Source organism: Propithecus coquereli, unplaced genomic scaffold (genome assembly GCF_000956105.1).
Source record: "Propithecus coquereli isolate 6110/MARCELLA unplaced genomic scaffold, Pcoq_1.0 Scaffold118, whole genome shotgun sequence".
In the NCBI taxonomy this organism is placed as follows: Eukaryota; Metazoa; Chordata; class Mammalia; order Primates; family Indriidae; genus Propithecus; species Propithecus coquereli.
In genome coordinates this window covers 4,750,277-4,773,105 of record NW_012135858.1, presented here as the reverse complement: position 1 = coordinate 4,773,105, position 22,829 = coordinate 4,750,277, and the positions used below count along the sequence as shown (strand labels likewise).

At 45.3% G+C, this 22,829-nt stretch overlaps 1 protein-coding gene across 1 annotated transcript in view; it reads left to right on the top strand.

Moving 5' to 3' along the window:
- KIF5C (kinesin family member 5C) overlaps positions 1 to 18,452 on the top strand; it is a 139,280-nt gene extending 120,828 nt beyond the window's left edge. The window contains exons 22-26 of the mRNA XM_012659446.1: positions 1,904 to 1,975; positions 4,656 to 4,760; positions 6,463 to 6,679; positions 7,868 to 7,981; positions 18,368 to 18,452. Coding sequence (XP_012514900.1) covers positions 1,904 to 1,975; positions 4,656 to 4,760; positions 6,463 to 6,679; positions 7,868 to 7,974 — 501 coding nt within the window. The 3' untranslated portion in view covers positions 7,975 to 7,981; positions 18,368 to 18,452. The remainder of the gene's footprint in view (positions 1 to 1,903; positions 1,976 to 4,655; positions 4,761 to 6,462; positions 6,680 to 7,867; positions 7,982 to 18,367) is intronic.
- The last annotated feature ends 4,377 nt before the right edge of the window (positions 18,453 to 22,829 follow it).

Here is a 22,829-nt window from a genome sequence, read left to right as displayed (position 1 = left end):
GTCCACTGTGACAGGAAGCTGAGCCTTGAGCGTCTGCATGGAGGGTGGTGGCTTGTGACGGGAGGAGGTTTGAGGGAAGCAGGTTAGGGGTCAGGGAACGACAGTGAATATGATGGAGGTAAAAGTCCAGCCACAGGCAGCCCAGCGAAGTTGCCTGCGCATACCTGTGCATAAATGTAAACTATAAACGATTGTAAATGTCCTTAACTGCCCCTGCCAAACTGTTTACTTTGAATCCACCTAAAAACAAACAAAAACAAGAGACACTTGCCAAACTCAGCACTCTATTTGGTACTTACACTTGGAGGAAATGCCTTGTGCTTCGACGCGGCGCCAGGTCTCTCTCCTTCCCCTTTGGTGTGGTGGTGTTTCTCAGGAGAAATGTGAACTGTGATCACAGTTCAATCAGTGATAAATTCACTGATGCAGGAGAGAGCGGGCGTGCGGGCAGGGGCTGGCACTGAGGAGCAGGGCTCTGGGGACTGAGCCCCTGCTGGCAGGGCCTGGGGCGGTGTGTCTGCACCCCGCACCTGCGCTGCAAGGTGGTGCAGCCTCGGACAGGTACTGTGTGCACATTACTCACAATCACAGGTCCCTTCGGCTTCCTGCAGAACGCAATTTACCTCATCTGAGGGCACCATTGACTTCAGGTGCTTCTTATTTCAACACAGAATTGGACCCAGTAATAAGACCATAAATTAACAGAGAACCTTTATTGCAAGAAACTTAGTGTTTCCATAGTTTTATAGACTGTTTCTTCCTTTTTGATGTCAGCATATGTGAGATGCATCCCCTAACATTATGTGTTAGAATAGGTCAGTTTAGACAAATTGAAATGTTTAAATGCAGAGCTTATTTCTCTCCTCCTCCCATATGGGAACATATTTTGCAAAGGACTACTCGTATCTCCTGTAGTAAATACATGGAGACTTGAACAAAATGGAATATTTTGATCTCCTGATCTTGTTAATAAAGATTACCAGGTTTGGCTCATGGCCTTGTATTAGCAATCTAATTCCCAAGGGTTCATTTGTACAAAATAATCCAAAATGAAGGAAAAAATGCCCTGAAAAAGTTAATTATATTGAAAGGTATAACAGAAACAACAAAAGGAAACAATAAAAGCCTAATGAAGAAATGGCTTTTACGATATAAGATATAATGCATCAAAAATTCATTCTAGTAAAGTTTATTGAGCACTTACTATGTGCCAGAAACTGTTCTAAGAGTTTCATAAGGGTTACCTCACTTAATCTTGTCAACAACAAGGCCACTACTATTTTTATCCTCATGTTACAGATAAGAACACTGAAGCACAGAAAGGTTTGATAACTTGCCCAGGGTCACCAGGGTGGCAAGTCCACAAAACGCCCCATCTGTAGTCTCAGTGATGTGAAACTGACGGACATGTGGACTTGGCCTGAAGGGGGTGTGGAAGTGTGAAAAATGTCAGTTGGTTCGGGTGAGAGAAATCGTGGCTAACTTTTAATTTAAATGCGTTGGTATTATACATAATGTTTATATAATAGAGAAAAAGAAAAAATGAATCCATTCTGATACAATATAGCTCACTGGGAATTTTTGAGAAAACTTTTGGATTTGGGGGGTTGAGGAAAGAAATGTTTCCATGGAGAGTGCAGCAAGTGAGCAGCTCTGTTTGGTCTACAGTTCCTTGTCTGGGCTCTCAGCCTCCGCACCTGGAGGTGCTCCTGACAGTGACGTGGGGTCTGGGGGTGGCACGGCACGGGGCGGGTCGCAGGGAGCGCAGTGGCACCAACCAACTCGTCCGTGGCAGGCACGGAAAGCACACGTGGAGGAGTCTTGGGTTAACAATCTGGTGACAAATGTGTCATAAATTCAGTGCGTTTCCTCACTCAAGTGGCCTTCTAAAAATCTCTTCCAGTCTCGAGAACTGCAGACGCTTCACAACCTGCGTAAACTCTTCGTCCAGGATCTGACCACCCGAGTTAAAAAAGTGAGTTCTATTTTTGTCTGCATGGGACTGAGAAGAAAATAAAAGATGGCCAGGAAGAGTCATTCTCAGTTGAAATATCACTTGCTTAAATTGGGGCTGGTTATGCTTAAAAATTAATTACTTCAAGCCAGAGAATGTTATTAAAAGAATGTGCTAGAGGCAAAAAATACTTGGGAACATTTTTCCACCTGATTTTTCATTCCTTAGTAAAAGATAGTTGTAATGCTTTCTCTGGCCGTCATTTCAAATGAACGCATATTTGGCCCCTACTGTGTGAAAACCACTGCTCTTGCTTCATGCAGGAACACCCAGGGCAGTATTTATGTATGGATGGATTTATTTAAACATTTTACTCACCGCTGTACTAAAGAGGACCCAGAGCAGTCTTATCAGACAGCAGTGCCCTGAAGCCTGGAGAAGTCAGACCATGAGAACCCCGTTTGTCTGGTCAGGGGCCCTTAGGGGCTAGGGCAGAGTTTATGGAGCGCTTCAACATCCAGTGTCTTAATTGCCTTTCCCAACAATCATGTAAGTGGTGCTTAGTATTGGTGTTTTTGCAGATGTGGAGATAGGCTCAGATGTTAAATAACTTACCGAAGATTGCACTGCTGGGAAGAGCCAGAGATGGGTTTGCAGTCCACGTCTGTGGGTTCTGTAGAATTGAGCTTCTTTGGTTTTCAGGCTGCTGTGATCTCAGGAGGCTCCATCATGGTGACCCCCAGAACAGCTTGCAGAGGTTTACAAGGACTAAGAGGTTAAGGTAGCAAGGGGGCTACTCTTTCAAAATGTTTAAAAGTGATGGCTGAGATGCAATGGGCCATGTGTAGAGGTAGGATAGGATTGAAGGGAGGTATATTTAATACAACTGTGTGCGTATGTGTGTAAATGTGTGTGCACATTCGAGTGTGTGTACATGTGTGAATGTGTGTCTGTTTGAAGGAGCCAAGGGAAAGAGGTCAAATACCTTAAAAAGAGAAGGTAATCGATGGAGTCGGGTCTGAGAGGGATAGAGTTGGATGGACACATCTGGCTGGGTAAGGAGAAGGGACACATCTTCCTAGAGGCGGGGAGTGGCGAAGTCAAACTGGAACATGGGCAGGGAAGACATGGCAGTGGAAAGAAGTTGCCTCTGCCGACTGGGATCTTCTCAGTTACGTGGGGCCTCAGTCCTGGGTGGGGAAGGAGGGAAGAGAATGGGAAGCCCAAGGAGGCTGGAGGAGGTTCAGGCAGCTGTGGAGGGGATCTGCTAGGCGTGAGCGAGAAGACCGCTGAGCCGTGGTGTCCAGCTGAGGGTCAGGATCGGGTGTCGGCACGGCCCCAACGCCATGGTTCTAGAGAGCTGAGAATCCTGGAAATGCAAGTAAAGGAAAGAGGGCAGTGGACAATGGGAGATTTCAAGGCCTCAATGGCAGTGACCCCGCAGTTGGGTAGTGACCATCATCATCAAAATACAAGTGATGGTGGGACCTGGACTAGGTAGCAGAGTGAAGCCAGAGCAGAGGCTTCAGGGATGGGAGAGGCGGAGGGCACCTGGCCAGAGGTTATGACAAGGCCCGAAAAGGCTCCGTCTGAGGGGGACGTCTTGGAAGCCATGACCATAGCAGGCAGTGGTCTAAGGGAGGGTTAAGAGCTTGGGATCAGACTTCCCTGATTTCATTATATAAAATACTCTAGGAAAGCCCTCCTTTGAGACCAGTGGTTTCCTATGAGTGGTCCTGTGGCCAGGGGCAGCGCCATCACCTGGGACCCTGTTTAGACAGGCACATTCTCAGACCCCACCCCAGAGCCACTGAATCAGAGATGAGGGCCGGGGGCCGGCAGTCTGAGTCCTAATGCGCCCACCTCCAGGGGAGTCTGATGCCAACTCGAGTTTGAGAGGCCGTTTGAGACTGAAGAGCACAGGTTTGAGATGCTCGTACAGCCATTACTCTCAGAAGAAGGATGATGATCTCTTCTGTAATCAGACAAAGCAAACACTTTGTCATCTTGGAACTCCAGGATGCGTTTGCACCTGTGTCCCCCAACTTGTCTGTGCCACTCAGCTTGCCAGGAGTGCAGTGTTTGTGCCAGTTTTAAGATCTGATAAATTTCAAGAGTTTACCCAGCATCCAGATACTGTGACTAGTTTGAGACTGATTCATTATGGAATTTTATAGAATCGGAAGCTGAAGGGACAGGCAGAGGCCACTGAGACTTCCCAGGGGACCATAGGCACTTGCTTAAAAGCTTGATGACTTATTACCGCATCATGCTGGTTGAAATCAAATTTAGGTCTTGGATTTACGTTTTCACATTGGTTCTTCTTAATGAGTTTTGAAATGCTTTTTTTTGAAAAGAAAATCCCCATTTACTTACCTATAAGGGAGAGGTATATTTCACTAAAGAGAAATCATCTGTAACTTTCAAGAGCAGATTTGAAGGGTTTTTTTTAATTCCCCAACCCTCCAAAAAATAGCTCCTTCTTAAAATACCTTTGATACCAAGGAGATTAATTGGGAAGTTTGTTGAGTCTAAACTTTTAGAATCTTTCTTTATTTTCACTTTCAGAATACCCTTTGATGGGAACGGGGATTTTTTTTTTTCTAAAAGAAGGTTTAAACTATATCATCTTCATTATCCTGGGGTGGGGTGCAGGGGCGTTGTGACTGCCTGTCCCGCTGACCCCTTGGTGTTGATGCAGAGTGTAGAGTTGGACAGCGACGATGGAGGGGGCAGTGCCGCCCAGAAGCAGAAAATTTCCTTCCTGGAGAATAACCTGGAGCAGCTCACTAAGGTTCACAAGCAGGTAGGAGAGTTCCGCCGGCCCCGGGGCCTCCCTCTCTTTTCTAGGAAGAAGCCCTGGCAGGTCTGGCTGCACCGTGCGAGGCTGATGGGGAAGGACTGTATGCCGTAACGGGACGTGAGTGCTGGAGAGGTCCTTAAAAATCCTTCAGTCCTCAGTGGCTTCCCTTATATATAAAATACTTTCTTTTGTCCAAGCCAAATATAAGGCATTGAGTTTGAGCTCTCTGGGGCTAGAGAGTCGGGGGTTCAGAGCCCTGTGTTTTCCTCCTGCCTCCACCCCTGACTTCAGACCCCATCTGGCCTTGGCGTCTCCCATGACACCCCTAAGCCACCACTGTGGACCTGAAGGCTACACAGAATGCAAAGCGGATACCACCGAAGTGGTTCAGGTTCCTTATATTTACAGACTGGGACAGGAAATGACAGCTTCAGTGCACGGGTGGGAAGGCTGGGACTGGAATCAGCACCCTCTCTGCTCTGTCGCCCTATTCCTGGCCATCTTGGGCACTTTCTCAGATCCCTGCAATGCCCCACTATTTTTCTAGAGTGACAGAGAGTGATAACTCGGTCCAAACCCAGCAGTGGTTCGGGCAGGTCGTTTGTCTTGGATCCTCTCTGTTTAAATGCAGGCATGTCCATGGCTGTTTTCCCTCTTTAGGAATTGGAATGTGATGGAAATGGCCCAGCTTTTTGGACCACATGGCCAAGGGGATGGCATTTCTCTTTGACTTAAGTCTTCTGCAGCATTACCGATAATGACATTTTTTTCCCCAGAGGAAAGATGACAGATTCAACATGGTCGAAGTCAATCAAGCAAATTGTTGATAAGAAACACAAAAGTAGAAACTGCCAGGGTACTTGAAATAGGGCTCTGAAATCCATTACTTTTCTCATGAATTCAACTAACATTTATTAACCTACTCTCTCTGCCAGGCACTGGAGCTGGTGCTGGGGAAACAAAGCCGGTGTCACCCAGCAGTAGCTCACTTCTGTGTACATTTTCTCATTTTCAAAACTTTTCTTGATCCACCTGGACTCCCACAATGGCCCTATTATGTAGTATCCTTGTTTTATAGATGAGAAACCCAAGATTCCTGGTCAAATGACTTAGACTCAGTCAGATGACCAGGAAATAACAGAGTGGGCCCTGGAGCTTAGCCCAGGGCTAGCCTGTTGCTTCTTAATTGTGGTGAGAAAAAAGGAGCAATATCTTCATGTTACCAGCTAGCCCCTGGATATGTTGCAAGGCTGGGTCGAAACCACATGCCAGTGTGGACCATGGGACGGACATAGGAGGAGGCCCCCGAGAGCTCTAGAACACGCATGTTTTTCACTGAGTGCTTTTGAACTGGTTTTAAACTTCTCAATTTTCTCATGCTAACATGCTAGTGGTAAATTTCCTCACACTATTACTCCCTTCCCTGCACACACCCGAACAAAAGAGGAAGTCCTGCCCCAAATGGAAAGATTCCTGTGGCTTAAATGGCTTTTAATTTTATCTCCCCGCCCGGTCCCTTGCACCCCGTGAATCATGTGTTTAACAAACTGGGGTCCCAGGGTGTGGGGTTTTTTCTTTTCCTATGCTGCTCCCTGAGTTTAGGTCACCTGGAGTGTCAAAGACGACCTGCTTCTAGCTGCTCGCATTTGTCTCGGCCGCCAGCCGCCAGCCTCCCTGTAACTCACCCCTTCCCCTCCCGCCCCAGCTGGTCCGGGACAACGCCGACCTGCGCTGCGAGCTGCCCAAGCTGGAGAAGCGGCTGCGCGCCACGGCGGAGCGCGTCAAGGCGCTGGAGAGTGCGCTGAAGGAGGCCAAGGAGAACGCCATGCGGGACCGCAAGCGCTACCAGCAGGAGGTGGACCGCATCAAGGAGGCCGTGCGAGCCAAGAACATGGCCAGGAGGGCCCATTCGGCCCAGATCGGTATGTGCGCGGGGCGGCACCAGGGTTGGGGAGCCAGGTTGGCGCCCACCTAGGACCTTGCACTGCCCGGTAAGATCTGAAAGGCTGGGATGAGCCTGCAGGACGTAGCCCTCACAGCCCCTGTGCTCATCCTGGGAGAACGGAGCAGCGTCAGGCGCCTGCTACCCTACGCTGAGATGTTCCAGTGGACATCGTGGTCTCAAAGCTTCCAAGCTGAGCAGAGAAGCCAGTCTGGGCTGTGGGCAAAGGTGTTGGCTATGACCGAGGTACACTCTTAGAAATGCTGGAATATGAGGCTATTTCTCTGCAAGGCGCCAGGGCCCCCTGTGTTCTGCACCAGGCGGGACCATGGAGGAGCCAGTGCGTAGCCAGAAGCCTCCAGGAAAGCCTCTTGCACGTGCGGGTTTGGAAATACCCTGGGAAGAGCTGGGCTGGCATTGGCGACAGGGTGTGGTTCCAGGCTGGCAGGGAACATGGGAGAGGCCTGGAGTTCTAGCCTCTTCAAGACCTGTTTGGATTTGGGCATTTGCATATGTAGGAAATGAGGGTGTAGCTAACTGAGTCACAGTTCCCAGGACAGAGCCGTAGGAATAAAAGGGATTTAGGGATGTTTTCTAGAGTCTTTTGTGTTTTTTTAACTGAAACATCTCCGATAACATGTAATCTTATTTCCTATCAGATATTGCTATGCAGATATATTATAAATGAGCAACTTCATGTTTCTAGTTTTAAAATCTTAGCTTAGTGGTTTATTACATTTATTGGATTTCATATCCTTGGAGAATCTACTGGAAACTATGGACCCTCTCCCCAGAAAAATGCGTCACAGGCGGAACACTGCATTCGGTTTCCGGGGCTGCACACATTCCCTTGAAATAGGGAATCCCCCCTATTCCCTATTCCCACGGGGGACCTAGAATCTATTTTAGATAAAACTGAGTCTTTTGTTTCTAATTTTTCTGAGCCTGAATTTAAAATAAGGTAATTAATGTGTAAGTTCTCTCTGTCCCCTAAATATTAGGGTGTCCTGGATTTGCTAACTGTACTGATAGGAAGGCAAACCTTCCATTTTCAGAAATGATAATGTTGATAAGAATTGTGACTCTTAGTCATCACATACGACCTGTAGGTCTCTGGGTTGCTGTTTCTAAATGTCTGTTCTCTTTCCTTCCTGTCGGTTGAATATAGCCAAGCCCATCCGCCCTGGACACTACCCGGCATCGTCTCCAACGGCTGTCCATGCCATCCGAGGGGGAGGAGGTGGCTCTTCAAACTCCACTCACTACCAGAAATAAATACAAAGTGAGTCCCTGGTCTCAAGGGTGCTTTCTCTGTGGCGTGGCCCTGGGGCACATCTGGAGGCAAAGTCTTCTTGCCTTCCCAGAGCCCCCGCCTGGCTGTCTCAGCCATAGGAAGTGGACCCTCCATCTACCCCAGGACAGGCCTGGGGGTTCCAGGTAAACAGAGACCTGGGCCTACCCTCACCTCAATCTAGAGCCCTGGGGTCACCTAGCTGTGGCCACCTGGGGCCAGGTGGGACCCCGGGCCGGGCTCCAGGAGCAGGTGAGGTGTGGTGAGTGATTCACCGGAGCTTCCTTTTGTCTGTGGGCCTCCCCTCTGTAGCTGGCATCCAGAAGGGCATTACCTGTTTGTCAACTGCTTTTACCCAGAACAGACAGAAGTGGGGGGTTGCTGTAAGTCTTGAGAACTAAATATAAAGAGCCAGATAATATAAAGTCATATTTTTAAAATTACTATCTGAACTCAACAAGTGGGTTTTTAAGAATTGTGCTAATTTACATCCAGGTGGGTCCTGACCGCTTTTTTCTAGGAGGTGGTGGTCTGCAAGCCTCTCTGCCCACAGCCCACAGCCTGGCATACTCTACCAGCAAAAAGAAAAGGAAAGAGCAACATGCTTTAGAAAAGAGGAGAGCTCAGTAGCCTGTCCTTTGTTATCGAAATGGAGAAATGAGGTGACTGGTTAGGTGGCCAGAAAACTTTGTTTAGAAAAACTATGACTTGAATGTGTGGGTGGGAGGAGGGGGCTCTGAGTGTTGTCCTTGGACTCCAGGCCCTTACGAGGGTATGAGGGAAGCTAGCTTACGAGGCCGGCGAGTGTGCATGATGTGCAGCCGTGACGACCCAGGATGGCTCGGGAGAGCGGCGATTCCTCCTCACCCCGTCCTTTTTGCATCAGGGCAAGAAGGGAGTCCAGGGGCTGCAGCCTTCACCCGGGGTGAGATGCCAGCATTGCCAAGGCTCAGTCTAAAACTTCCGAGAAGGACGCTTTAGTGGCTGCCCCCAGAAGACTTTCACCTGCACTGCCCCAGGCGGTTCTAAGAAGCAGGCCAGGTGCTCAGATTAGCAGGAACAGGAGGCAGCCCCAGGCAGCCCAAGGGCAGGCAACCAGCACCTGCCGTCTCCCAGACCCTAGACAGGCGGATGGGAAATGGCCGTGATAGGGTGCACCCCATTCAGACCTGCTCTCTGCTTCAGAAATAAAACGAAACTTGATGTTATAAAGTTGCTTTGACCGCATGTTGTCAGTATTGATGCTGATACCCGAAGGGGACTGTGAGACCAAGTTGGGCTGTTCTAGCAGAAAAGCCGGAGCAGTGATGGTATCGGCGTCCTCGAGCACCAGAGCCCCGGCTCCTTAGAGCAGGACACGGCCTGGGCCTTTGTCTTTTTACCAAGTGCGCCACGTAGTTTTGCCACCTGCTGACATCTGAGAACTATCCTAAAGTGACTGTGGCTCACGCAGGATGGCAATTTACTTCTCTGTCGTGTAAAGGAGATTTGAGGGTCATCTGTCAACAGCTGGTGAAAAAGCTTCACAGGGACAGCAGGAAGCTAACCTCTTAACCTGGAACTCACAGTGCCTGCCTTCCTCAAGGTCACCAACGTGACTTCTGCAAGTTCAGCCATCATGCCCACATTCTAAGTTCAGCATCCGGAGAGGAAGCCACTTCCTTTAAGTTGCCTTTCCGGAAGTCTCATGCAGTGCTAATGCCTCTGTCCCTCTGGCCGGAACAGAGGCACATGGCCACATCTAGCTGGAAGAGGTAGTTGTCTAGCTGGGCACATCACTGACCCAAAAAGAGTAGTGTTCTTTCACCGGGGTGAAGGAGAGTGAGTGGATGTTGGGTGGGCAGCGGCACTCTGTACATCTGAGCAGCCCATCTGCAGCAGCACTGGGCTGGGTGTAATGTAGGCGTCGCCGCATTTGATGGAAGCACCAGAGACATGCGTGGGCTTGGCTCCTCACGAGACCTTACTAAGTATACTGGCCCAGGGATTCTGGGGGCCAGAGACTGTGCGGTGGACAGTCACATGGCATCGGTAAAGGTCTGCCAGGCCCACATTTTATGTAAGGTGCGAACAACCAAATGCTGTCCGTTGGTCACCAGTATAGCCTCTCCTCATACTGAGGATTGAAAATCGATAGTCTGGTGAGACTTTCAAGAGCTTCCAAGTAACAGAACCACCCTCACCCATCATGGAAATTCGTTTCTTTCTTTACTCAAAGCGTTACAAGTGATTTTGTCTGAAATTGGAGTCTCCTTGACACGCTTTCTCCATACAACTCCTGTAGCTCAGTGTTTTTCTCGCAATGTCCCCAAGTAAACAGGTCCCCCTTACTGTTGGCAGGATGTTAGTGTGGTTAGGGGACTGGCGTAGGACAATGCACCTGGGTTCAGGTGTCATGTCTTCCACTTTCTTCAGGTTACTTAACCCCAGAGTCAGTTTCCTCATCTGTCAAATGGGGAGAATCTTTTACCTGGGTCATTGGCATTGATGTGAGGCTTAAATGAGGTCGTGCTTCTAAGCATACAACAAGTACTTAATAAACATGCTAGCTGCTGTATGGGTGAGCAGTGCAGAACTTGGCACACAGGAGTTGGTTGATAAATGTTGGCTTATAGTTTCCTTTAATTCATATGGTTGTTACAAAATAGTTTTTAGTCTCTCTATAGCAGCGAATTATAACCCCTGAGTGGGGAAGGCCCGTATCTCAGTGTCCTGTTTCTATGAGCAAATATAATAGATTTTAAAGATAATATTATTTGCTTATCTATAAGCTATGAGAGAGAAGATTTACCCATTTTAAGAAATGCCTGGGCATCTGTCAGTGCAGATTAGAAAAAGGGTAGTAACCAACGGAGTGGGGTAGTAGAATTAGAAGTAAGAAAATGCTAAATCATTTTTTAAAAAATAATCGGAGATATGGAATTCATTGCTTAGATGAGATCAAAACCTTTTTGAGATCATCTTTGCTGACCTTTGGGATGTTCATTCTGAAGTGTCTCCTCCCTGGGTGGGAACAATCTCAATTGCTAACTCTCCCCAGCCCTCCTGCTGGAGTCACAGCAGCATGTTGTTCCTTGGGTGGCATCTGGATATCTTTGAAATTTCCTTCTGCTTTATTTTAGGGTTCAAGGAATACAGTCACCATGAGTATTTTGGTTTATCCTCAAGGTTTCAGAGCCACTGAAGATGCCAAAATGTAAAAATCAAAAGAACCTAGGATAATGCTGGATTTGATCTCATGTAGGTCAAATCTAGCCCTCTCAGGGGGAGGAGGGATGATCTTTTTCAAGCCTCAGGGCTGCACATGGGCAGTTTAGTGCATCGAGTTAAGGACGTGGGATTTGGAATTGTCCAGACCTGGGTTCAACCCTGGCCTTGGTGCTTGACGTCTATGTGATGATGGGCAAGGTGCTTGGTTTCTTTCAGCCTCGTCTGAAAGAACGAGGTTTCTTTCTGTCCTCGTCTGCCAAATGGGATCAGGCACCCACAGCCTGCTCTGTACTTGGTTTAACAGTGAATGAGGCAAAGAAGTTTCTGTTCTTGTGCAGTGATGTGCTTATTGTGGGGAGATGGACAGAAAATAAACAAGGTAACTTGAAGGTAGTGGTAAGCGCTCGGAAGGAAATAAGAACAAGTTAATGGAATAGAGATAGGGGCACTATTTTAGAAGAGGGGGTGACATTTGAGTTGAGAATTGACTGATGAGAAATGCCAGCCATGCAACAATGTGTGAGAGAGGGACACAGAAGCGCTCTCGGAGGTGGGAATGAATGAGGTGCATCTGAGGCAGGATAGCAAGCAGGTAAGGCGGGAGCTCTGTGCCCCAGAGAGACCATTACCGTCAGAGTGCTCAGGGAGGGGGTTGGGCCCAAGTAAATGAGGCCTTTGAGGCTGGGGTGTACGGTTCAGATTGTAATCTAGGATGAGGGGCCACTGGGGTGTGGGCATGGGAGCAGTAGGACCTGTTCATGATTGGACAAGGCCACTCTGGGCTGGACCCTGGAGGAAGGGCAGGGTGGGGCCAGAGTAAGCGCAGGGGCCCAGCTAGGGGGCTATTGTAGGTGGCCTCAGGCAGCAGAGAAGTGTCCCGAGGCAGCACAGGGTCAGAGCTGGATTCAGCTGTCAGGCCTACAGATTAGGGTAGAGAGGAATGTGGGTTAGAATGGGTTTGCTTTTCTCGTGTAAGGTGGGAGACATAACAGCTTAGTTGTATGCAGATGGTAATGATCTAGCTGAGAGGGGCAGGGTAGGAGGCGCAGGTGCAGGTGGGTGGGGTGTGCAGAGAGGTGAGATGGGGCTCATCTTAGTGCTTGTTTTCTCGGGCAGGTGAGAAGCCAGGTTCTTAGCGGAGAGGGAGGGAGGGGAGATGGGGTCTCAGGCTTGAGAACAGAGAAGATGTGAAATGGGCCTCTCAGGCAGTGCCGAGTGCTTACGTGAAGCCCCATATTTAATGTAGACACCCATTTAAATATTTGCTCAGCTCCCTGATTCTGAGGGCCCTGGGGATCTGCTTCCTTTCCTGGCTGTGCTTTGCCAAGTTGGTGGTGGTAGCGGCGGGGGCTGTTCAATTGTGTCCACCAGATGGCGCCAGTGGGGCATTGCTGAAACCTTGGCTGCTCCGTGAAAGACTTCAAAGGCAGAATGGTCTTTTTTTTTTTTTCTTTTCCTATATTTAAACCATTTTGTCTCAAACTTGAGTAGTAAATAGTGTATTTTTAAAGGAATAAAATGTTAACAGATCCCCAGAGTCGCTTTAAATTATTTTATTGTAATTCTTAAGCATTTGCAAATTTAAAACAGTATACATTCCCTATTTACAGATCTTACACAACTATAAAGTCAAAACAAATCTAGAAATTAGATTGAAATAAAACCACAAATTAAAAAGGCAAACCATCAAACAAACATAACTTAGTGAAAGGTGGTCTTTCACTGAAGATAATGAGCGAGGTACCATGCCACTCTGGCGTGCGTTGCTTCTTGTGGCTTGGGATGCCCTGCGTGGTGTGGCATGGCACGACACAATTCTGTCACTTCTTTCACACTAAGACGATTATGGAACCACAGCATGGCATCAACTCATTTTGTCTTCCCGTGGCTGGAACACAGCATTTTCCTATTGAATCCAGCTTTTTCTTTCTTAGCCTGAAGATGATTGGCTAAAGTTGTGAAAGCTGCACCAGCTCATTTGCAGGACAGAGCGAATGTGGGGTGGAAGGTGCTGGGAACGTTCGGGTCCCGTGGAGTCGGCTAGGAGATCCAGAATGCTCGAGAGTCATATGCATGCCTGAGATTTTCATGACAATTCAAAATTTTGTGAAGTGAACCAAAGACCCAGGATGCTTCTCATGTTGATATAGATGAAGACTTCGATAGTTTGGGGACTGTACTTTTATCAAAACCATATATATTAAGCCTAGAAATCATATTTAGTAAAGTTTTGGTAAACTTTGATAAAATATTTGATAAAAATCTCAAAAATCACTGTGGTAGAGCCTGAAGGGACTCATCTAGGGCTCTGATTTCAATGTTTTCCCACTGCGATTTCACGTTGGAGGCATAAAGAAAGCCACTCTGGGAAGGCACTTCTGCAGTTTGTGGCAGGGTCTCCCAGGTTAACGTTGCCACCCAGAGCCTACACAGGAGCTCGGCGTCCAGCTGTGGCCCCTGTACCTCTTAAGTGCGTGACATTCCCTGGATCAGTGACCATCACTGCAGGATGGCTGCCTTCTTCAGGTCTTATGACTTCAGGATCTTTATTGTGAATATATTTAATTGTTAATAAATATTTTTAACTTCTTAAATGCTGGGATGAAAACACTTAACAAAGATCTACCAGCTTTTACCACTGTCCCTTTTGCTGCCATAATGATCAGCTGTGACCAAAGGCCTGGAATCCTTAACCCTGTGCTGCCTGTGTGCCTGCTACATTTAGAGTCTTCATTCAGCCTGCCCCACCTAGCCCAGACATTTGCAATGCATAAATTACTCCAAAAAGTCTTGTCACAGTAAGCTGCACCCAAACAAGGAAATTCCAAGTGTACAGTAGAGCTAGGAAAACCAGTATTTTCTAACCTAGCACTTAAATTTCAGATTCTCTTGACTCTGAATGCCCCTGGCCATTTCCCCTCATTCACTACCCTCAGCTGAAGTCTAAACTTTTGGTCCACTTAGGCTGCTGGCTCTTCTTTTTTTGAACTGAGAAAGTTCTACCCTTCTCTAGATCCCTCCACCCCTCTCCCTCCATTGCTTTTCTCACTCTGCCCCAGGCAGAATGGAGTTTTCTCTCTAGGGCTTGACTACAGCAACAAGGCCCTTGGATCCTTGGCATCTCCTTAGGTTCAGGCTGAGCTTCCCAGGCTGGCGTTTACTCATTTATAGTCTTGTCTAGTTGCTTCTCTGACTCCCTCCCTGTCTTTCCTTCTTGTTACTGTTTCCTCTGTCCTAAATGACTGAGTCCAGCCTGTCTTGCACCATTGTTGGGGTTTACCTTGAATTTCTCTGGGCTTTGACACCCCGATCACAAATAATATTATATATACCTAAGATGCATACCTAAGATACCTAAGACTTCTGCCTACAGCAGAAATGGGTCCATGCCACACACGGAGGGTGGGCAAGGAGTTGCTGTTAGGTTTAGCCCTTTGAAGTATTAAAGCCAAGAAGCCAGTGCACAGCCAAGGGTACAGTGCAGCAGGTCTTGAAGTTCTTGGCCTTGAGACCCTTTATACTCTGTAAAAAAAAAAAGAAAAGGATCAAAGACATCAAAGAGCTTTCATATTATGGGTTATGCCTGTCGATATGTATCATATTAGAAATTCAAACAAAAAGTTGAAATATTGCTGGATTCATTTCAAAATAATAGTAATCCCATATATGTTTCCCAGAAGTGCCATTTTTAATTAAAAAATAACCATTTTCCAAAACAAAATAGCCAAATGGCGTTGTTTTACATTTTTGCAAATCTCTTTGACGTCTAGGTTAATAGACAACAGCTGGATTCTCCTAGCTGCTTCTGCACTCTGTCCGTGGTGTCGTGGTGTGTTGTTTTGGTTGAAGTGTATGAACAGAATCCAGCCTGTCACTCCAGACGAAATTCTTGGCCACTGAACAGCTAAGGAAATGGTGGCGTGGAGAAGTTAGGATCATAGCGCCCACATCCCAGGCTTGTCTGGGAATTGAGTGAGAGAATATGAGAGAAAAAAGTCTTTTAGAAGAGTACCTGGCAAAAATTAGGCCCTCGCAAATGTTAGCTAGTGAACGGGCAGGTGAGCGGGGACTGTGGGGAGGAGGGCAGAAATGACTAGGTGGGCGCTTTGAGGCAGAGGACTGTGAAACTGGCATTCTGAGTCCAAAGGGGGAATCACATGCAGGTGGAAGAAAGAATTCCTGATTTCCTCTGCGGCGCGGCAGGCTGCTGTACTTGAATACTTCTCAGCTTCGTGTTCTCAGAGTCACACGCTCAGAGTGACTAAAATTGTTCCTCCACAGCAGATTGTACCAAAGCTCCAGTGAGATAAATCCACTTCTATTCAACAGTGATAAGTACAATTGGTAATTCTTATAATGTGGGGACTGAATTGTAGAAAGGTGAAAGAAAGATAAAACTATGTACTGTTTGGATTAAGCTTAAATCCACTGCAAGCAATTGCAAAAGCCAAATTTAGGGGGAAAACAATCTGTAAATACTTCTTGCAAAACCCTTATGTAATTAGCTTCTTTCTTCAGCCTTCCCAACCTTTCTAAAGAAAGGCGATTTTATTTCCTTCCAAATCTGGTCACACATTGCCGTTCTGAATTACCATCTCCGCTTTGGCAGAGCCTCAGGGTTTGTCCAATAGCAGGTCAATTGGTCCAGTCCCCTGCCTCTGGGTGAGTGAGTGACTACTTTGAACCATCTAAGAGAGGGGCAACGGGACTGGGTCTTACGTATTCTCAAGATCCCCCAACCTCTCCAGGATCAGAGCCGTCAGAAGTGGTTCCCTTTAGATCATAGCCATTTCCTCTCATGAATTTCTCTGAAGAAATGGACATCCAGATAGTGGGGAGGATGGACAGGAGAATCCTAGTTGAATCCATGTTTCTTGGGCACACTGGAAAGACGTCTTTGCAGACAGGCCCACGAGATCCTCAGCTGGGCTCGAAGAGGACCCACCTCTTCATCATAAAGAAAGGACCCTTTATTGGCAGAGCTCCTCTGCCGCTCCTGTCAGCAGCCTGTGACAATCTCAGTCTCCTCTCGTGCTCCTTGAGGTGACTAAGCAGGTGGGGCCTCCTCTGTGGTCCCCTGTTTCTTCCAAACTATTAGCCAGAACATGCTGGATCTTGCACATGGTGGGGAGAGCGGGGATTTGACTGAAAGGCCTTCTGGTGGAAATCGTGTCACTTCATGGTCTGCTGGAGTTCTCCAGTCTGCCCTGTTGGGTTTGTGTGTCTCGCTCACTGTGTCAGCCGGGCTGGCTGCGAGCGCTGTGAGCATTGCGTCAGGCGTAATCCTACAATGTGAGGTATGTGCCCGGCACCTCCCTGCCCACAGGCAGGCGGGAAGGCCGTCTCACCTGACCGGGGGGATAGTGCACTTGGAAAAATGAACCTGTCAGAAGTGAAATGGGGATGTCAACGGTGGTATTCGGATCGCATTCCTATTGGGTTTCAGCTCAGAATGGATTTTAAATCACAACTATGACCATGCTTTTAGGTTTTTTCATTTCTGGTTCTAACAATAAGCACAAAATCTCACCAGAAAGGCCAAATATTAAACACGCTCTTCCCAAAGACAAATCTTTCTCTGTGTGACTTCTAAAAATGGCAGGAATATCACCGTGTAACGTTGTTTAAACCCTTTTTAATTGAGCAGCTTCGTACTTGTGGGGGATAACACTGTTGGAGCGAGAGATGGTAGTTACCAAATGAGTTCCCTGAATATTTATTTTGTCTGTCAGGGAGGAGGCGGTATTTTTAAAAAGAATATGTTGTTCTCTCTGCTTTTGTATTCAATTTCTCGTCTACATTTCTCTCCTTTTTTTTTCCACCCACTTTGTTCTTATCTACTTTTATAACCCCTTTCTAGACCCTGAATTTTTCTATTTATGTGAAATTTATATCCTGCTGATTTATACAAAATATGTGAGAGGTTGCTTACAATACTATAACATATAAATCAGGAGAATGAAGTGAAAAAAAAATTAGGGAGAGAGCATTATAGCAGGAATCTAAGATATTTACCACAGTTGAGCACTAAATTTGAATATAAGCCTTCTAGAGGCAAAACAGAAAGCACAACATGTCAGGCTGCGGAGGTTTTTTAAAATCAAAAGAGCAGTTGGGCATTTCTTGGTGTCTGTCATATTTCCTATACCAGGTAACTCCATAAGTTTCTCAAGGATGAGGCTTTATCTGCCTCTTTCGTCCCCCCTCCCGCAATCCCCAGAGCACCATGAGCTCAGCACAAAACCCACAGGCAAGATCTCAGACAGACCTAAGGCCTCCACTGGGGGAAGGAGGTTGAACCTTTCAGTGTCTTCTGAAAGTTGAGCTTATCGGAGTTGGTCCAAAGGCTGACAAAGGCCACTTGGGCTGGCCTCTGAGGCAGGACTAGTCCAGACTTTCATCCTGGAGAACTGCCCAGGACCAGATGAGCCTCTGGTGGGAAGTGGAGTGAAATCAAAGGAGGTGCTCTCCTGGGGAACTTCATCATCCGATGGAAGTGAAACACACCTTTTGGAACCAGGAACCTCTTTCTAGAGAGAGCCTGGATGAGGGGCCCTGTCTGACCTGCCTTGTGATGCCAAGTACTGGCAAATGAGAAATGTTTGAATTCCCCTTAGGGATGAGAAGATGCATTCTATTCGTCTGCGTAGCCATAGCTTCAGTAGATCCTGACTCCTGGGAGAGAATGTTGAGACTGTCGGGACTAAATACTTAGAGCAAAACCAGGAAGTCGGAGGCTGTGGCGTCATCCAGTGCATTAGCTGCCAGCCACATGTGTCTTTTGAGCTCTTCAAATGTGGCTATGTCCAAATTGAGATGTGCTGAAAGTGTAAAATAAACACCAGATTGCAAACACTGTGAAAAAAAATGTAAAATATCTCGATAGTAGTATTGTAGTATAAAATATCTCAACATGTAATATTGATTACATGTTGAAATGATAATGACATTATATATCGGGCTATATAAAATGTTATTAAAATAATCTTACCCATTTATTTTCTCTTTAATGTAGGCACTGGAAAATTTAAAATTAAATATGTGGCTTACATTATATTTGCCTTGGACAGCTCTTGTCTAAACATCTAGAAATTTTTAACAATTTCTGAGTGCATTTCCCTCGTGTTCTCTAACTCCTGTGTTCTCTCTTTGGTTCTCTTCCAACAGATATGACTCCACGTAGCATGTGAAGGACTACATTAATCACCAATTCCTTTATTTTTTTCCCCTCCTACAGTTTCCATTTTCTTTTTCACTTGCTTACCCCAGCCATCTGCAGTACACCAGTTTCGGGTATTTTGAGCTATGTAGAATTTCTGTGTACAGATGTGCGCTTGGACTTTTCTCTTTCCGAGAAATCTGAGGGAGATGATCGCAGAAGATCCGCTTACTACTCAGAACCACTACCACTGACTCAGCCTCTGGGGCGTTGGGTGGTCTCTGGGCCGTCCTGGAGCCTCCTCTCAGCAGTGCGCTGTCCCATCGGAACGCCCCAGTGTGCCATCCCCTGGAGGGGAACAACCAAGTGCCGTGGCGGCGGGTGACCACGCTCTGCCTCAACTGTCTGGTTTCCTGTAAAATAAACACATTACTTTATATTTTTAGGGAACACAAAGTGCTGCTATAGGGTACAAAATTTTCATTCTGAACACTTTTCCGAAACAAATTACCCCAAAGAAGCATTTTGAATATCCTGGTCACATCTTTGGATATATAAAATATACCTTTTAGTATGACACCTGTTAAAACGCAAAGCAAATTTCTTCGGGGCAGAAAAACAATCTGACTGTAGCAATGTAGAATTTGTTCATTCAAACACATCTATGTAAATATAAAAAGTCATAAAATTCACCTCCGAGCTGCTTGCTATTGAACCTGCAGCGACTAGTCTTGGCCTGCCCAGTTTGAACATCATTCCTTCAGAAGTGCTGAAAATGCAGAGTTGGATGAGTGGAAATGGGGCTGCCCCCCTCTTCGCTTCCCTCCTCCCTGATCCTTCTGGAGCCTTTGTTGGGGATAGCCTCTCTAGGGAACCATCTTAAGCTCCAGGGGGTATTGCTGAAGAAATCCAGCATCCTTCCAACAGTTGAAAAAGGAAGCTCTGGGGGGAAAGTAATTGACAAAATTTTGTGCCTGTCTGTGAATAAGTTGCCATGAGTAAGTTGGTATTTTAACCCATTATTGCAGACTGTTTATTTGAACTCTCTCTTTGGTACCAAATAGATTTCATCTTCTTAGGCACAATTAGAAGAAATCAGTATAGATGGATTTTTTTTTTACATTTAGCTGTTGCTTTATTCAAATACATTAATCTAAAGCTGAATCAACCCTTACTTCCAGTTGTGCATATTAAGAAGATCAATTTCCAAGTAGTACAGTTTTCAGGGAAAGTGACAAAAATTCAATTAAGTTGGCCTTGTGTGCTGCTACTTGTTTTGACAAGTTTGGGGGTAAGTCCATGACATCGAAACCAATCTCAGTGAAAGCAGCCATCCTATCATGGTGCATGCCCAAGACAAGTGAGCTGGCACTGTGCCCCGCAGCTGTCACCACTGGAATGAAGTGTGGGCCAGGGGAGACTTGGGCTTTTGTCATGGCTGTGTGGGTCAAAGATAATTCATGTGTGTATGTGTGTAAGTGTGTAAAAAGTGCTAAGGGCTGTGTGACTGTGCACTGACTTTCAGATTCTTGTGTAAAATTTCCCTAACAAAGCAAACCTGCTTTGACTTAATTTATTTGTTAAATGTTGCACTTTGTTTATGTGTGTTTTGGTTTGAGGAGGAGAGAGAGAGGGGGATGAATTCTCTTGAAGTATTTATTTCATAAAGATGGTAATTTTGCATTCATTTAAATTTTAGCACATAACAGCAGAGGCAGACATTAACAAAGTTATGTTTCTGCTAAAACACTGGTCTTTGAGAGGATTGCCAATTAATAATTATCATACCACTACTCTCCATTATGCAGCTGTATTGCTTTGTGTTTGGAAATTGAACAACAGTCAGTAATTTTGGGGGCTTTTGTTAATATCCATCATAACATGGATTATTTTAGATTCTTTGCAGAGTAATTTTTCCCTGGGTACCCTTCTTCTACTTCTAAAGAACTGCTTGGCTCTTTCATGTTTCAAAAGAAGCATTCACTTGTAGTTCTGTATTTCTTGATCTCTACAAGAGACTGACAAAATTTGCTTTACTTTTATTCACAGAGAAAGTTGGCTTTGATGTCTCTTAAAGATAATTCTGCTAGTTGCTGATCAGCCAGTCAGTTCACCTAGCTCCAATCTTTATAGGACCTCTAATCTAATTTTCCTATCCTGTGACTGAAAGCTAGGCAGATTATTGGAATAGATTATATAGTATATTCAAATGGATCTCTAAATATTGCTTTGTATAATAAGCCAGTTACTATATTAGGACCATGATTTCTGCAGGCCACTTTTTTAAAAAGCCACACTTTGCAATTTTTATTTTTTTAGCCTATTTGTCCCTCTACTTTGAATGCAAAAACCACACTTCTGAACAGCCGAGTCTATGATTATATTTTTGGTTGTATGCTGCTTTTTGCTCGTGTGTATGTGCGTGCGTCTTTTTCTCTTCTATGAATAATTTTATATTTCATGCTACTTCTTGAAAGATTACTCTTTGATGCTATAAGGGAACAGCCAGATGGTTTATATAAATAATCCCTACCTGTAGAATGGTGGATTGCTAAATTAGAGGAATGCTGTTTGAGATATCAAGATTTATGGTTGGGAACTAAAATTTATTAATGCCAAATGTGTTTCGGTCATTTACTAGAGAATTCTGTACAAATATATCATCTCTTCAAATTGCTATATACTTTGCTTTTGTTGAACAGCAGGTAGTAGACAGAACAATGAGTGGATTAAGACTTCTAAAGGAAATAGAATCATATGATTAAGTAAATCAGAATTTACAGAAATATTGCGATAAATGAAGAAATAAAAATGTTTGTCTTCTAGAATGTAGCATCTAGTGACTTTTTGAAGCCCTAAAGTTTACATAAGGAAGCTCCACTTTCCTATAGGAATAACTGAAAGCAAATAAAAGTTCTTAACAATCCCCTCTTTTGAAGTGCATTTTTTAGCAGGGCAGGAAATATTTGGACTCTAGCTATATGACATATCGGATCAGTTTTTCATTGCCAGGGGGCAGGGGGAAGATTTCACTTCATTGTCTCACCTTGAACATTTTAAGCAAGCTAAAGGAACTATCATAGTCTAAAATTGCTTCATTTAACGCCTACAATTTAGACTTTTTAAACAAAGTATTGAATAAGGGTCAGGTAACTATCGAAGGAAACACTGCTCCATGAAGTCTACTTACTTATTTAAAAATTGTGTATCACTTTTAAACACTTTTCATTGTGTGCAGATATAAGGGGAATAGGGCATTCTGTAGAATTATACTTGTCTAGTTTGTAAAGTGTATTGTGTGTACTGCAGATGTGTGTTTTCTGGGCTTTATGTATCTGTACAGTAGCTTTCATTAAAAAAAATTGTGGACAAAGTTGTTTTGGGGGTTTGAGGGGGAGAATGGCAGTTTATATCAAGTAATGATGCTGTACTATAGTCCATGTAACAAAAGACCTGGAAGTAACCCTCCCCTGGCCCGTGGAAAATTTTGGTTATCTTCTAGGTTCTAAAATGAAGATATATGGATACTCTGGCAGACTGCATGTTGTATAATTTGAAAAATACTAAAAGTGGAAAATAAAATTGAACTAGACTTTGGCTGGTCTGTTTTTCCTTATTTGACTCATCCTGAAGGCACTCACACTGCAGGTGTTAGGATGAGCCATTTTTCTGGCCTCAAAGGTGTTCGTTTCAAGTGAGCAGCTGCTCGAATCCACAGCGTAAGCAAAGTCAACCTTGACCTTCTTTTACCTGAATATCTGCTTAAATTTTTTTTTCTTGAGGAACTAAGAAAACTTGACATTTGTTCCTTCAGCTCTGAAAAGAGAGTGACTGATGTAAAAAAAAGGATTGAATTAGAGCTCAGTAGACCCAGTGTATTAGCTGAAATTGTGAATTTCTTCTTGCCCAAGAAGGGCATTTATTCTAATCGTGTATTTTAGAGCATTGTCATTCTTCACCTAATGAAATGTAGCTCTGTATGCGTATGCTGAAAGATTATTGGTGTCTTTTGAGAAGGATTGGAGTGTTTACATTCCTGTCGAACCTACTGATTCTTAGTATTAATGAACAGGTCTGAGATCTTACGCGTGGACACCCACATGTAAAGCCTTTGGAGGATAACCAGTGCCAGGACACAGGATTGTTTTTTATGTGCTCTCTTAACAAGGAGACTTCCCTACCTCAGCTCACTGGAACCAGATGACCGTACATGACGCTGTGTATGTAAAGCATCCTCGTTCTTGTTCTTGGTTTGATTAATGGGGCGTGAGAGCCAGACACTGGACTTCTTTGCCTTAATCAGTTAAAAAAAGAAAGGATGGATGCCAAATGAACAGTTTATATGTGTAATCGAGGGCACAGAAAATAGTGTGCTTTCATGATGTCTTATCCATCTTTCCTTGAAATTGTTATTCTCCAAAGAACTTGGTGGAGGAAGTTTCCAGATATCAGATGGTTAAAGGTGACTTA